The sequence below is a fragment of the Abrus precatorius genome, unplaced genomic scaffold, assembly GCF_003935025.1.
Source record: "Abrus precatorius isolate BTA unplaced genomic scaffold, Abrus_2018 Scaffold5, whole genome shotgun sequence".
Classification (NCBI taxonomy): domain Eukaryota; kingdom Viridiplantae; phylum Streptophyta; class Magnoliopsida; order Fabales; family Fabaceae; genus Abrus; species Abrus precatorius.
Window position 1 is genome coordinate 22,405,864 of NW_020874395.1, and position 14,560 is coordinate 22,420,423.

At 37.4% G+C, this 14,560-nt stretch overlaps 1 protein-coding gene across 1 annotated transcript; it reads left to right on the plus strand.

The window, feature by feature from the left end:
* Positions 1-7,190: 7,190 nt before the first annotated feature.
* On the plus strand, positions 7,191-13,595 carry LOC113866919 (the record flags this gene model as incomplete). Its single annotated transcript, XM_027501717.1, has 6 exons — positions 7,191-8,097; positions 8,245-9,338; positions 11,111-11,247; positions 11,380-11,641; positions 12,771-12,836; positions 13,431-13,595. Coding segments are annotated over 6 exons (2,631 nt in total), but the record flags the coding sequence as incomplete, so codon positions are not given.
* Between the last annotated feature and the right edge of the window lie 965 nt (positions 13,596-14,560).

Below are 14,560 nucleotides of genomic sequence, written 5' to 3' on the forward strand. Positions count from 1 at the left end.
ATTGATTAAGTTCAAGAACCATGTATGTATTCCTTCCAATGATTAGTTTAAGCAGATGATACTTGAGGAGGCTCATAAAAGCAGAATGAGTTTTCATCCTAGTGCGACAAAAATGTATCAAGACCTTCGTAAGAATTTTTGGTGGAATAGAATGAAGAATGATGTGGCGAGTATGTAGCGAAGTGTTTAACTTGTCAAAAGGCAAAGGTAGAATATCAACGTTCACCTGGGATGTTGCAGCCATTAGAAATTCCTGAGTGGAAGTGGGATAGTATTTCTATGGATTTTGTGTCTGGTTTGCCAAGAACCAAGAGTAATCATGATGCAATTTGGGTGATAGTAGATAGATTGACTAAAGCAGCTCATTCTCTTTCCATTAATATGAAGTACAAGTTGGAGAAGCTAGCAGATATGTATGTGAGAGAGATAGTCAGATTGCATGGAGTGCCAACTAGTGTTGTGTCAGACAGAGATCCAAGGTTTACATTGAGATTTTGGGAGAGTCTGCAGAAAGCCTTGGGTACTAAGTTAAAACTTAGTTTAGCTTATCATCCACAAACTGATGGTCAGACTGAAAGACCAATACAGTCCTTGGAGTATTTGTTGAGAGCTTGTGTGATAGAACAACAAGGAACTTGGGAGGAATGTCTACCTTTAGTGGAATTCACGTATAATAACAGTTATCATGCAAGCATTGGAATGGCTCCATTTGAGGCTCTGTATGGAAGGCAGTGCAGAACCCCTTTGTGTTGGTATGAAACTGGAGAGGCGATCCTATATGCGCCAGATATGGTTCAGAAGCAACATGAGCAAATCAAATTGATCAGAGAAAAGATGAAAATAGCACAAGATAGGCAAAGGAGTTACTATGATAAAAGGAGAAAAACTTTGGAGTTTCAGGTAAATGATTATGTGTTTCTGAAAGTTTCACCTATAACTAGAGTTGGAAGAGCTTTAAAATCCAACAAGTTATCTCCTAAGTTTATTGGGCCATTTGAAGTGCTAAGTAAAGTTGGTCCTGTAGCTTATGAAATTGCTTTGCCTCCAAATCTCTCAAACTTGCATCCTGTATTTCATGTATCTCAGCTTAGGAAGTATATTCTTGACCCTAATCATGTTATAGAACTTGATCCTGTTCAAGTGAGAGAGAATTTGTCATATGATGTACAATCGGTGAAAATTTTTGATCGTCGTGTTAAGAAATTAAGGGGTAAGGATATTTCATTAGTTAAAGTAGTATGGAATACTAGTGATGAGGGAGATGCGACGTGGGAAACTGAGAATAAGATGAGAGAATTATATCCTGATCTTTTTGTAACTTAGTGAATTTCGGGGACAAAATTCCTTAAAGGAGGGGAGAATTGTAACATCCTATACTTTGATTTAAATAAAATGAGGTTTGTTAAAGTATAATTGGAATAGATTTGGATAGAATTTATATATAAAAAAAACAAAAAAAAAACAGGAACAGTAAAACTGCGTATGAACAGTGAAACTGCCTATGTACAGTGACGATGACATCATCAATGACATTAGCATGACGTCATGGCTGACGTCACATCCGCATACAGTACGCGTACAATCTGTGTACAGTACGTGTGCACAGTGTTTCTGGCATGAATAGTGATCGCAAATAGTGTTTCCAACGTGAATAATAAGGCGGTGAACAGTGTTTCTGGCGGTGAACAGTAATTCTGGCAACAAATAGTAAATTTTGAAAATTTACTATAAAAAGGGGATTTCACATGAAATTTTCATTTCATCACTCCTATCCAAGGTTCTCCAAGGTTCTAAGGCTATATCTCACCATTTTCTCTCATATTAAACCTTCTAAACTTAGATTTTTCTTCAGATCTGTGATTCTACGTCCGATCTAAAGGATTTCAAGTAAGTTTCTCTAAGTTTGAAGTTAGATTTACCGTTCGTTTCTCTTCTTCTTCTTCTTCTTATAGATGTTCATGATGTTCTAAGGAAAAACTCCGTTCTAGAGTTTAAATCTTCGGTTAAATCTTTGTAAAAGCTTTGTTTTGAGGTAAGGGAGCTCTACTTTATCATTTTATTATGTTTATTACTTGTATTCTCATGGATCTTGTCATGTATGTGATTATATGTGGAATAATCCTTGTTTTATGAGAAATAATCGGTGAAAAGTGAGAATAATTGGCTGTTTATGTAATCTTATGATGAATACATGGTGAAAATATGATATTATGTTCAAATAGGGCATTATAAGGTATATTGAGGATGGTTGATATGATTTTATGATTTTGTGGTATGAAATATACAACGAGATGGATGTTTCATGTTTGAATATATTGTGTTTCATGTAAAAATGATGTGTATTGCGAATATGCCATGGTTTAATGTATATGATGAAAAGTATGTGGAAATATAATGAAAAATATGTGTGCACATGATAAATGGCATAAGTGAACATGTGAATATACTCGAAAGAGTATAAGATGGAAAAGGATATGATGTAAATAGTTACAGAGATACACTGGGGGAGTGGAAGATGGAGACGATATGGTATATCTTGGGGAAATGTAGGGTGGTGAGTGACATTCGGGATTATGCACGGAATATTGTGTTTGAATGCACCACATGGCCGCACACTCGTTTCCTGACTTGACTCCTGACCATTACCTTTGCTAAGGGGCCGTCTATTGCATGCGTTGTATCTATATTGCATTGGGCCATTCGACGACTATTTACATGGATGTGTAAGACCTCGGGATAGAGGTATCGGATAACTGTGGCCACAGGGCGCGGTAAGCACGGATAAAAGTAAAAGAAATTGTGAATATATGGAATATAATAGGTGTTGAAATGAGAACATGCTTTATATGTCACTATGATATGTAATGCCATGATGTTTTCTTTAACTGTGATAAGATGTGTTTTGTGATAAATATGTGTAATGTATGAGTGGTAGGGTAGAGACTCACCCTTACACAACATTTTTCAGGAAACCAGGATGAATAGTACCAGGCTCACAGTGCATGGATGGATAAGAACTGCTATAGGACTTAGTTATTTTGAGTTATGTAATGAATATTTTCAGTTCTATAGCATTCTTTTGAAACAGTTGTAGAACTACTCTTTCTTTTTGTTGCTGATGAAAATTTTAGAATCTTTGTTTTTCTAAAGTACTTATATGAACCTTATACCATTTCATCGTCTCTTTTTCTTATTAGAAAGTTTTTGAAGGACAATTTACTTTACCATATAAATTTTTATGAAAATTTATCATATATTGAGGAAAGAAATATAAGGCGTTACAATAATTATATTCTGATTACACTTCTCATTCAACTCATGATCATTCTCTGTTTTTGAATATTATCGTTCCTACCATGCTGCGCATATTTTCTTGTAAGGTGAACTATGATCACATGTTGTTAAGTAATTATCACCTTTTACCATGGTAGAGAGTTGAGCCTCAAAATTCTTTTCTGTGTGCAATTTACATGTATTGTTACATCTATCCTTTAGAACTTGCCCAGTTTCTTAATTAAATATGCATTGTGCAATTTTTCATTTGGATGATTGAGGCCTTCTTTGCACACACTCACCCACCCTTCAACATCTTTGCACTTAATTTTCCTTGTTCCATATTCCTTCTTTTGCCAAACTTAGTCTGCAAAAATATTTTTCTTACCTTAATAGAGGTATTTCTTTTGAGTTATATCAAAAGTGAATGCAATAAACTAAGTTTGGGGCTGCTAATTATGATTGTGGTTGCTTGAGGACAAGCAAGCTCTTAAGCTTGGGGTGGTGAGCATTTTACATGTCAAAAAAATTTTTGCTTGAATTTGAAGAAGAGAATGATTGTCAAAGTCCATAAAAAAATGATGATGAGTGAAAGAAAAAGAAAAAGAAAGATATAGCAAGTCATTTTGATAGAAAAAGAATTTCCACATAAGGCAAAATAATGAAAAATATGGTGAAAGAATGCTTGAATTTCATTTGCTACATCATTTAATGCATTCCACTCTAAGTTGTTGTACTCACTCACTCAAAAGAATTCCCTTCTCTTAAAATACCCACTTGAGTTTTTGTCCTTCCTTGATAAAAAATTGAACCTAACTTAATCCATTTATGACCAACAAAGTCCTCTTGATAGGTGGTTCATTGTATCTAGGCAAAGGAGATTGAGAATATGGGCAAGCATATGGTAAGGTGAGGCAAAATGCATGAATTGAAGGGAAGCAACCTGAAAGTAATGTATGTACTTTCGTTTAGCAATTTGGTTCTCTGTTGACTGGCACATAATTTTTTTTTAGGTTAATAGTTACAAAAATGTGCCCTCCTCCATTCTTGGCTTCAGGTGAACTACGACCCAACAAGTACCATAACATTATTTTGAGGTTAGTGAGATTATTATTATTATTATTATTTAATACGGGCTGCCTTAACCATAGTAGCAGCCCAGAAATGCTGTGATGGCTTTGTTTATGGATTTCACTTTAGGATTCTGATTATGGTTTCTGTGTTATTTGTTGCTTGTTGGCATTTTGAGCAAAGTAGTGTCAAAGATAGATACTTCATGTCATGTATTGACAAAGTGATTCTTTTCTTATATCTTAAGTTTTCTTGAAATAAATCACCCAAATCATGTGTTCTGAGACCTCAAATAAGTTCATGAAACTTGGCCTCAAATTGTATACCAAACTTGGAATATAGGAAGTGAAATGCCATGCTTGGTTTGAGTGAAGAAATAAGATTATTTCTTTTTTTAATGTTATGGCTTATGGAATGTTCTGAATGCATGTTATTATTGATGTTATGCTGTTAGAAATTATACTTTGAAATCTGAAATTGTGTGAAACCTTAGTTTCCCGTTTAAGGTTCAAAATAATGATTGAATAAATCATTATTTTCAATCTTAAATTGTCCAAGCTGGACAGTTTGTGAACAAAGTTATTTATTCAGTGGTTAGCAAATGTTGGTAGATAATGTTATATTTAATACTTAACAAAAGTTTGGTTTAATGCATTTGTCATTATCTCCTGGTGCATGCTTGATTGAGGTAAATCATCTCATTTCAAGTTGTGTACTAAGAGACTAATGCGAAATGCTGCCAAAATTTTGTCAAGTATAAAATAACACATTTAACCAGCAATTGTTAATTAAGGTATGAAAAACTTTATTTTCAAATGGGATACGGCCCTACCATGAAAAACTTTAACCAGCAATTGTTAATTAAGGTATTGATGAATCCACACTTTATAGATATTTTATTTGATTTTTATAAAGTTTTAATAGAAAAAAATAGATTTAGAGGCTGTAAATAACATTAAAATCTTATTTAGGTAGAAAACAATAGCTTTCTTAATTTTTGTCTTATTTCCATTAATTTTTGTGAATATATTTTGCAATTTTGATCATTTGAATAACTGTGCAGGAAATTCTAGACAAATTTCATGAATTTTTGGCTCTTTGGAAAAAATATGAACTGAGAGTAACTACTATCAGATACCAGAGTAATCACTCCAGGGAGCTGGTTTCAAGGGATAGGCCAGAGTAACCACTTTCAGATACCAGAGTAATCACTTTCAAGTGTCCTGCGCGTAAACACTCTCAGAAATGGGAGTAATCACTCCAGAGACGCCCAGAAGGAAGTGCCATGCGCGTGTTTACTCTCACAAATGAGAGTAATCACTCCAGAAAGGGAAAAAGCTAAAGTTGTTGCGCGTGTTTACTCTCTTGTTTTACAGAGTGATCACTATGGGGCCATGTCAGACTTAGTATATATAGACTTTTAGAAATTAGGGTACGGGAGGCAATTTTCCTTAGATTCTTTTACCACTTTTGGAGCATTTTGCAGAGCTTAGGATTCTTGGGTGACAGCCAGGGATCCATTATAGGTTTTAATTTCCAATTTCCCTTTGATTCTCCTTGATTTTACATTAATGTTGCTTATGTTTCTACATTATCTTCTTTCATTTGCGAAGCCCATCCATATGGAGGGCTAAATTCTCTTGTAATTCCTAGTCAACTCATATGGTTCTTGAATTCTTGAGTTTAATGGCAATATCACTCTTTCTTTCCTTGGATTTATTAACCCCAATCTCTGAATGAAATGAAATTTGCATGAGGGGAACATTGCTTAATGAACCCTAAATTACCCAACGAAATTCTAATCTAAAATTGCTTAATTTTGATTAATCTTTGAGATTGCTTAATCTTAGGGATAGAGAATTGGAGCCCATTAAGATGCTTAATTTTAATTGGGATACTAAAGTTAATTTTCGCTTGTTAAATTAACTTAATTCAAGGAAAAAATAGAGGAGTATTGAATCATTTGAAAGAATAGGGATAGAACTCATTGATTGACTAGGGATTACTCTTTTTAATTGATTGAATTTCATTAGTTTACATTCTGTTCTTGATTAAAATCTAGAAATTGACAAACCTCCCCCCAATTTACTTGCTTTAAAATATATGTTTACACTTGTTCGATGTATGTTCCCAACCAAAAGTTCCTTGGAGATAACCTAGGACAACACCCTAGTATTGCATTTATATCTTGCATATTTGATGAGGATTAACGACAATCTTTGTGCATAACGAGTAGTGAAAAATCGTTCCATCAAATTGGCGCCGTTGCCGGGGAACTTTAGTGTTAATTTTGCATTGAACTTGTTAGTTGCTCTATTTTAGTGTTCTGTTTCCTGTTTTTCTGCATTATTACTCTGTTTTTGCTGCATAATTCTGCAGCATTTGCTAGCTTGTGTTGTGTTTTCTTACAATTAATTGCAATTCCTTTTCTGTTTTTGTTGCTTAACCTCTTTGCTTCATTTTACTGCACATAGACATTAGTTTTCTGCATAAGTGTCATCTGATTTTTTTCTGCATTTTTTGCTGTTTCATCTAGCTTACTTCTTTCATTCCTTATAATTAGTTTCTAGTGCATGACCAGATCGAATCCTGGGGACTTGTATCCACTTGACCCAGAGATTGATAGGACATTTCATAGTAGCATTAGAACACATAGGGATAGTTCTGAACATTTTGAAGAGTTTTCATCTCCTTCATCTATCTATTCATCACCCCATTCATTAGAATTTGGAATTGAAAACATGGCTGACAATGAAAGAACATTAAAGGAACTAGCTGCACCAGATGTAACATATCAAACTTTATGCATACAGTATCCTGATATTGATGCTCCTTTTGTTCTAAAAACTGGACTAATACACTTGTTGCCAAGATTTCATGGCCTTGTAGGTGAAGATCCGCACAAGCACCTCAAGGAGTTCCATATTGTTTGTTCAACTATGAGGCCACAAGGTGTGCCTGAGGAGCATGTCAAGTTAAAGGCTTTTCCATTCTCTCTGATGGATGCAGCCAAGGATTGGCTCTACTATCTCCCTCCAGGATCTATTGCTAGTTGGGACAACTTGAAGAGACTTTTCCTGGAGAAATTTTTTCCAGCATCAAGAGCTGCGTCCATAAGAAAGGAAATATGTGGGATAAGGCAACTTGAAAGAGAGACCCTCTATGAATATTGGGAAAGATTCAAGAGGTTGTGTGCTAGCTGCCCTCATCACCAAATTAATGATCAATTGCTCATACAGTACTTCTATGAAGGACTGCACCCTATGGACCGAAGCATGATAGACGCCGCAAGTGGAGGGGCGTTGGTTGACAAAACTCCAATTGCAGCCCAGAATTTGATAGAGAATATGGCTGCCAACTCACAACAATTTGCAACAAGGCAAAATTCTTGTGTTACCAGAAATGTGAGTGAAGTTCAAGTTGCTGAGTCTAGTAAAATAGAACACAAGCTTGATGAATTGGCATCCATGGTGAAGCAATTGGCTTCTATGCAAAAGAGTGCTGCTGCATCCTCATCTGCTCCACCACCCATTCCAGCCATGTTGTGTGGTATTTGCTCAGCTACAGACCATTACACTGATAGCTGTCCTACACTACAAGAGTCTGATACTTTAGAAGGTAATCCTCAGGCCTATGCTGCAAATATTTACACTAATAAATTTCCTTTTCCAAATTCGCAGCAGCAGCCCAATTGGGATCTATCTTCCAATAGATATAACCCAGGCTGGAGGAACCATCCAAATTTGAGATGGGGGAACAATTCTCAACACCAGAACCAGCAGCACGGAACTCAATATCAAGCACATCATGCTGGCCCAAATAGATTCCATCCATCTCAGCATCAACCACAACAAGCCCAACAACATCACCAACCATCTTCCTCACAACCAAATGCACCCCAGAAAAATGAACCATCACTGGAGGAGCTCATGAAGCAATTGACCATGAACAACATCACTTTCCAGCAAAGAACCGAGGCTAGTATTAAGACTTTGGAGAACCAAATGGGACAACTAGCCTCATCTCTGAACCAGATGCAATCTCAAGGTTCAGGAAACCTCCCTGCACAAACTGTAGCAAATCCTAAAAATGTGAGTGCAATCACTCTGAGGTCTGGAAAAGTGATGCAAGAGCCCACAGTGTCCAAAGAGAAAGGAGACCTAAAATGTGCTCCATCTACAGTTGATCTAAATGGAGAGGAAAAGGTTCAAGAACAACCAGAACCTACATCTGCCCAACCAAAGGCGGCAGAAAATGTTGATAGGCCAATTCCTCTACCATTTCCTCAGAAAGTTATCCAGCCAAGCAAGAAGATTGAAGAGGCTGAGAAAGAGATCCTTGAGACCTTCCGAAAGGTAGAGGTGAACATACCTCTACTAGATGCAATCAAGCAAATACCCAAGTACGCCAAGTTCTTGAAAGACTTATGCACCCATAGGAGGCGTCTTAAGGGTAATGAGAAGGTAAATATGGGTAGGAATGTTTCTGCACTCTTTGAAAAACAAAGGTCCACAATGCCTGAGAAATGTAAGGACCCAGGAACATTCACTATCCCATGCATTATTGGTAATAATATGATTGAGAATGCCATGCTAGATTTAGGAGCATCTATAAATGTCATGCCATTGTCTATTTTTACTTCACTATCTCTTGGCCCTCTGCAGCCAACAGGTGTGGTTATTCAGTTAGCCAACAGAAGCATAACAAACCCAGCTGGGATTGTTGAAGATGTATTAGTCAGAGTGAATGATCTCATCTTCCCAGCTGACTTTTACATTTTGGACATGCAAGAGGGAGAATCAGTGAAAGGTGCGGCACCAATCATTTTGGGAAGACCGTTCTTGAAGACTGCAAGAACGAAAATTGATGTGCACGCTGGGACGCTCACTATGGAGTTTGGAGACAGCATTGTGCGCTTCAACATTTTGGACGCCATGAAGCATCCATTGGAAGAACACTCTGTTTTCCAAATTGATTTGCTGGATGATTTGATAGATGATCAATGTTCTGAATTTTTAGAAGAAGATTTTGCTCTTAATTTTTCTGAATTTATAGACAATTCCATTTGTGAATACTGTAATAATTCTTCTGTATGTGACAATTGTATTTCTGACTTTTTGAATGTGAATTCTGCAACTTCTGTTATTGAGGAAATTGAAAAATCAATAGGGGAAGAATGTGATATTTTGAGTTCAGCAAGTATAATTGAATCTAACCCCTTTGACTTGAATGTTGCAGAAATTTCTTCTACTGAAAGTGCCAAGTCACTCCCCTCTGTGGAGCAATCTCCTACACTAGAGCTTAAACCATTGCCAGAGCATTTGAAATATGTCTATTTAGAGGAAAATGAGAAGCTCCCAGTGATAATCTCCACTAAGCTGAATATCAATCAAGAGGAGTAGCTCCTAGAAGTGATAAGGAGGCACAAGAAGGCTATAGGCTGGACGCTTGCCGATATTCCTGGAATCAGCCCCTCTCTTTGTATGCACAGAATATTATTGGAGGAGGGTGCTAAACCAGTGAGACAGCCTCAAAGGAGGGTAAATCCCATCATTTTAGATGTGGTAAAGAAAGAAGTCACCAAGTTGCTGCAAGCTGGGATTATCTATCCTATATCTGATAGCACTTGGGTCAGCTCGGTCCAAGTAGTTCCCAAGAAATCTGGACTCACTGTGGTGAAGAATGAAAAAGATGAGTTAATACCAACCAGAGTCTAGAACAGTTGGAGAGTCTGTATAGACTACCGGAGACTTAACCAAGCAACCCGAAAGGATCACTTCCCGTTGCCTTTCATTGACCAGATGTTGGAAAGGTTGGCTGGTAAGTCTCACTATTGTTTCCTTGATGGTTTTTCCGGTTATTTTCAAATTTGTATAGCACCTGAAAACCAGGAAAAAACCACTTTTACATGTCCTTTTGGCACTTTTGCCTATAGGAGAATGCCGTTTGGCTTGTGCAATGCTCCAGGCACATTTCAAAGATGCATGCTCAGTATTTTTTCTGATTTAGTGGAGCATTGCATAGAAGTCTTTATGGATGACTTTACTGTATATGGCCCATCTTTTTCTGCATGTTTGGTTAATTTGGAAAAAGTTTTGAAAAGATGTATTGATACTAACCTTGTGCTAAATTTTGAAAAATGTCATTTCATGGTAGAACAAGGTGTAGTCTTAGGCCATATCATTTCTGAAAAGGGAATTGAAGTAGATCCCGCAAAACTTGATGTTAATGTACAACTACCTTACCCCTCTTGTGTTCGAGAGGTTCGTGCTTTTCTTGGTCATGCAGGGTTCTACAGGAGATTCATTAAGAACTTCTCCAAAATTGCCATTCCCTTGTCTAAGCTTTTGCAAAAGGAGGCTGAGTTCAATTTTGATGAAAAGTGCAAGGAAGCATTTAATATGCTTAAGGAAGCCCTGACTACCACACCCATCATCCAACCTCCAGATTGGACCTCACCATTTGAATTAATGTGTGATGCATCCAATTTTGCAGTGGGGGCTGCATTGACTCAGAGGGTTGGTAAGTTTCCTCACATCATTTATTATGCTTCTAGAACTTTGGATCAAGCACAATGTAATTATACCACAACTGAAAAAGAATTGTTGGCCATTGTTTTTGCACTGGATAAGTTTAGATCATATCTGTTAGGGTCAAAAGTTGTGGTTTTTACTGATCATTCTGCTTTGAAGTATTTACTGAGAAAGACAGATTCTAGCCTAGGCTTATAAGATGGATGCTTCTACTTCAAGAGTTTGATCTGGAGATCAAGGATAGAAGTGGAACCCAAAATCTGGTAGCTGACCACCTGAGCAGAATAAAGGGAGTTCCTAACCCTATTCCAATTTTAGATGATTTTCCTGATGAACAACTCTTAGAGTTGTATGCTTCACAGACACCTTGGTACGCTGATATTGTTAACTTTCTTGTTGCAGGAGTTTTTCCAATAGATGCACCAAAAGCCAAAAAGGATAAGATAAGGAGTGATGCCAAACACTATGTTTGGGATGACCCTTATTTATGGAAATTCTGCAGTGACCAAGTTATTAGAAGATGTGTGCCTGATGAAGAGATCTCATCAATACTGCAGTTCTGTCATGCCTCAGCTGTAGGAGGTCATCAAGGACCCCAGAGGACTGCAAGAAAAGTATTGGATGCAGGACTATATTGGCCATCCATTTTCAAGGATTCATGGCAAGCATATTCCACCTGTGAAAGATGCCAGAGAGCAAGCGGAGTAATTACCTGGAGACAGGAGATGCCTCAGCAACCCATCCTGTACTGTGACATCTTTGATGTCTGGGGTATCGATTTTATGGGACCATTCCCTTCCTCTTTTGGTTTTCTGTATATACTTCTTGCTGTTGATTATGTCTCAAAATGGGTGGAAGCTAAAGCCACCAGGACTAATGATGCTAAAGTTGTTGCAGATTTTGTCCGTAGCAACTTGTTTTGTAGGTTTGGAATCCCTAGAGCCATCATTAGTGATCAAGGAAGTCATTTCTGTAATAGGACTATGGAAGTCTTATTGAAGAAATATGGAGTTGTGCACAAAGTTTCCACTGCCTATCACCCACAGACAAATGGGCAGGCTGAGCTCTCCAATAGGGAAATCAAGAAAATACTTGAGAGAGTAGTGCAGCCCCATAGAAAAGATTGGAGCCGCAGGCTTGATGATGCCTTGTGGGCACATAGAACAGCATTTAAGACACCCTTAGGAATGTCACCAGACAGGGTGGTCTATGGAAAAGCCTGCCATCTACCAGTTGAAGTAGAACACAAAGCTTACTGGGCAGTAAAGACTTGCAATATCCATTATGACTCAGCTGGAGAGCAGAGGAAATTACAGCTGCAAGAGTTGGAGGAGCTACGTCTGGAGGCCTATGAGAACTCCAAAATTTACAAGGAAAAGACCAAACAATATCATGACAAGAAGATCTCAAGCAAAGAGTTCTACGTTGGTCAAAAGGTTCTTTTGTTTAATTCTCGTCTTAAACTCATGCCTGGAAAGCTCAAATCAAGATGGCTTGGACCCTTCACTGTTACGAAGGTATTTTCCCATGGTGCAGTGGAAATCATAAGTGACTCCACTAGCAAAAGCTTTATGGTGAATGGACATCGGTTGAAGCCATTCTTACAAAATTCAGTTACCTTGGAAGAAGTTGAGGAGATTGAACTACACTCACCATGCACTAACCTCTCCTACAACCTATGGTCTGAGTAATCCACTTCATGCGTCAAGCTAGTGACGTTAAAGAAGCGCTGTGTGAGAGGCAACTCACAAAAGATCTTAGGAATTTTTAGTTATTTTTCTGCAGTAAATACTGGTCTTACATTTGAGCCTCTCTATTTTGATACTTCCTTGTCTTGCTACCTTGTTGCATTAACTAACATGGTTTTTTTCTGCATAATCTCCATTTTGGCAGAGTGAGATCATAATTGTGGGGGCTAAATGCTGCACAAAGTCAAGCAAGTTTGAATGCAGCAGGATGGTAAATATTTTTCAGGCTTAAGGCAATCCCCTTGGTAAGAAAACAAAAGATCATCATGAAAGTGAGCACTTTCCTGAACAAAAGTAATCACTTTCAATTCTAACTTGTATTTTCACTCTCTGTAGTGAACACTCTCACATTTAATAGTGATTACTTTCATTGCATGTAAGCCCAAGGTGTTGCGCGTGTTTACTCTTAAAAATCATAGTGAACACTCCCAAGCCTTTTAGCACAGCGCCCAGGGTGAAGCTTCTGGAGTGTTTACTATTGAAAAGTTGACAGTAAACACGCGCAGAGCTTTTTACCCACTTTCACCCTGAAGCCTCTGGAGTGTTTACTATTCAAAAGTTGACAGTAAACACGCGCAGAGCTTTTTACACACCTTGATCTTATAAGCCTCTGGAGTGTTTACTCTTGTAAAGTTGGTAGTAAACACGCACAGACTCATTCCTCTTTTTGAACTTAGATGCCTCTGGAGTGTTTACTCTTAAAAAGCAGAGTGAACACGCCCAGCTCATTTGCACCAAAACCTTGTGCGCGTGTTCACTGTTAACTTTTGAGAGTAACCACTCTGGCCCCCCTATATATATATAGTGCTCACTCTTTCACACAGTTAACCAGGATTTACCTCCATTCACCACCACCCATGCACCTGCAACTGAGAAGGATAACAGCTCCAATTCTTCAGAGGAGGAAGAGGATGATGATGAGAATGATAACAATCTTTCATCCTCCAGCTCAAATGAAGATCTTATATAGCTTTGCTTTTCTTTCTGTCATTTATATTTCTACAATTTCTAGTTCATTTCCCTGTATTTAGTAAATACTCCTTTCATTGTAATTATCATCTTTAGTACTATTTTCCCCTTTGTTTTCATGCATCACCCCTTGAACACTCTTTGACGCTTCCATATATATACTATTTGCAGTTTAAATTCTATTCTTATACTCTGTGCTGAATCCTTTGTGCGTCTTTGTGCAGAGAATGCCCTCAGTAACATCAAGAGGAGCATGAAATTGATCTCTGAGTGTGACTCTGAAAGGGGGGTGATCTCTTTGCCTCTGTTTCGCATTTTTTAGTCTGTTTTTCCTGCATAGTTCATAGATAAAATACCAAAACAACCTCTTTGTTTCTTTACTTTTTATTTTTGATGAAATTTAGTTTTCTAATTCTGATTTTATATTCTAATCGCACTTCCTATTCAACTCAATCATTCTCTATTTTGTCAACAATTATCGTTCTTACCACACTGAACATAGTTTCCTGTAAGGTGAACTGTATTCACATGTTGCTAAGAAATTATCTCTTTTACCATGGTAGAGAATTGGGCCTTAAAATTCTTTTTTGTGTGCACATTACATGTACTTTTGCATTCATCTTCTAGAACTTGCCCTGTTTCTTAATTGAATATGCATTGTATAATTTTTCATCTAGATGATTGAGGCCTTCTTTGCACATATCCACCCCAGAACACCCCCCACCAAATTTCCTTTGTTCTACACTCCCTTCTTTTGCTAAACTTAGCCTGCCAACATAGTTTCCTTCCCTTAAGAGAGATATTTCTTTTGAGTTGCGTCAAGAATGATTGCAAGAAACTAAGTTTGGGGTGCTAATTTTGACTATAGTTGCTTGAGGACAAGCAAGATCTTAAGTTTGGGGTGGTGAGCATTATACATGTTCATATTACATGTCAAAAAAAAAATGCTTGAATTTGAAGAAAAGA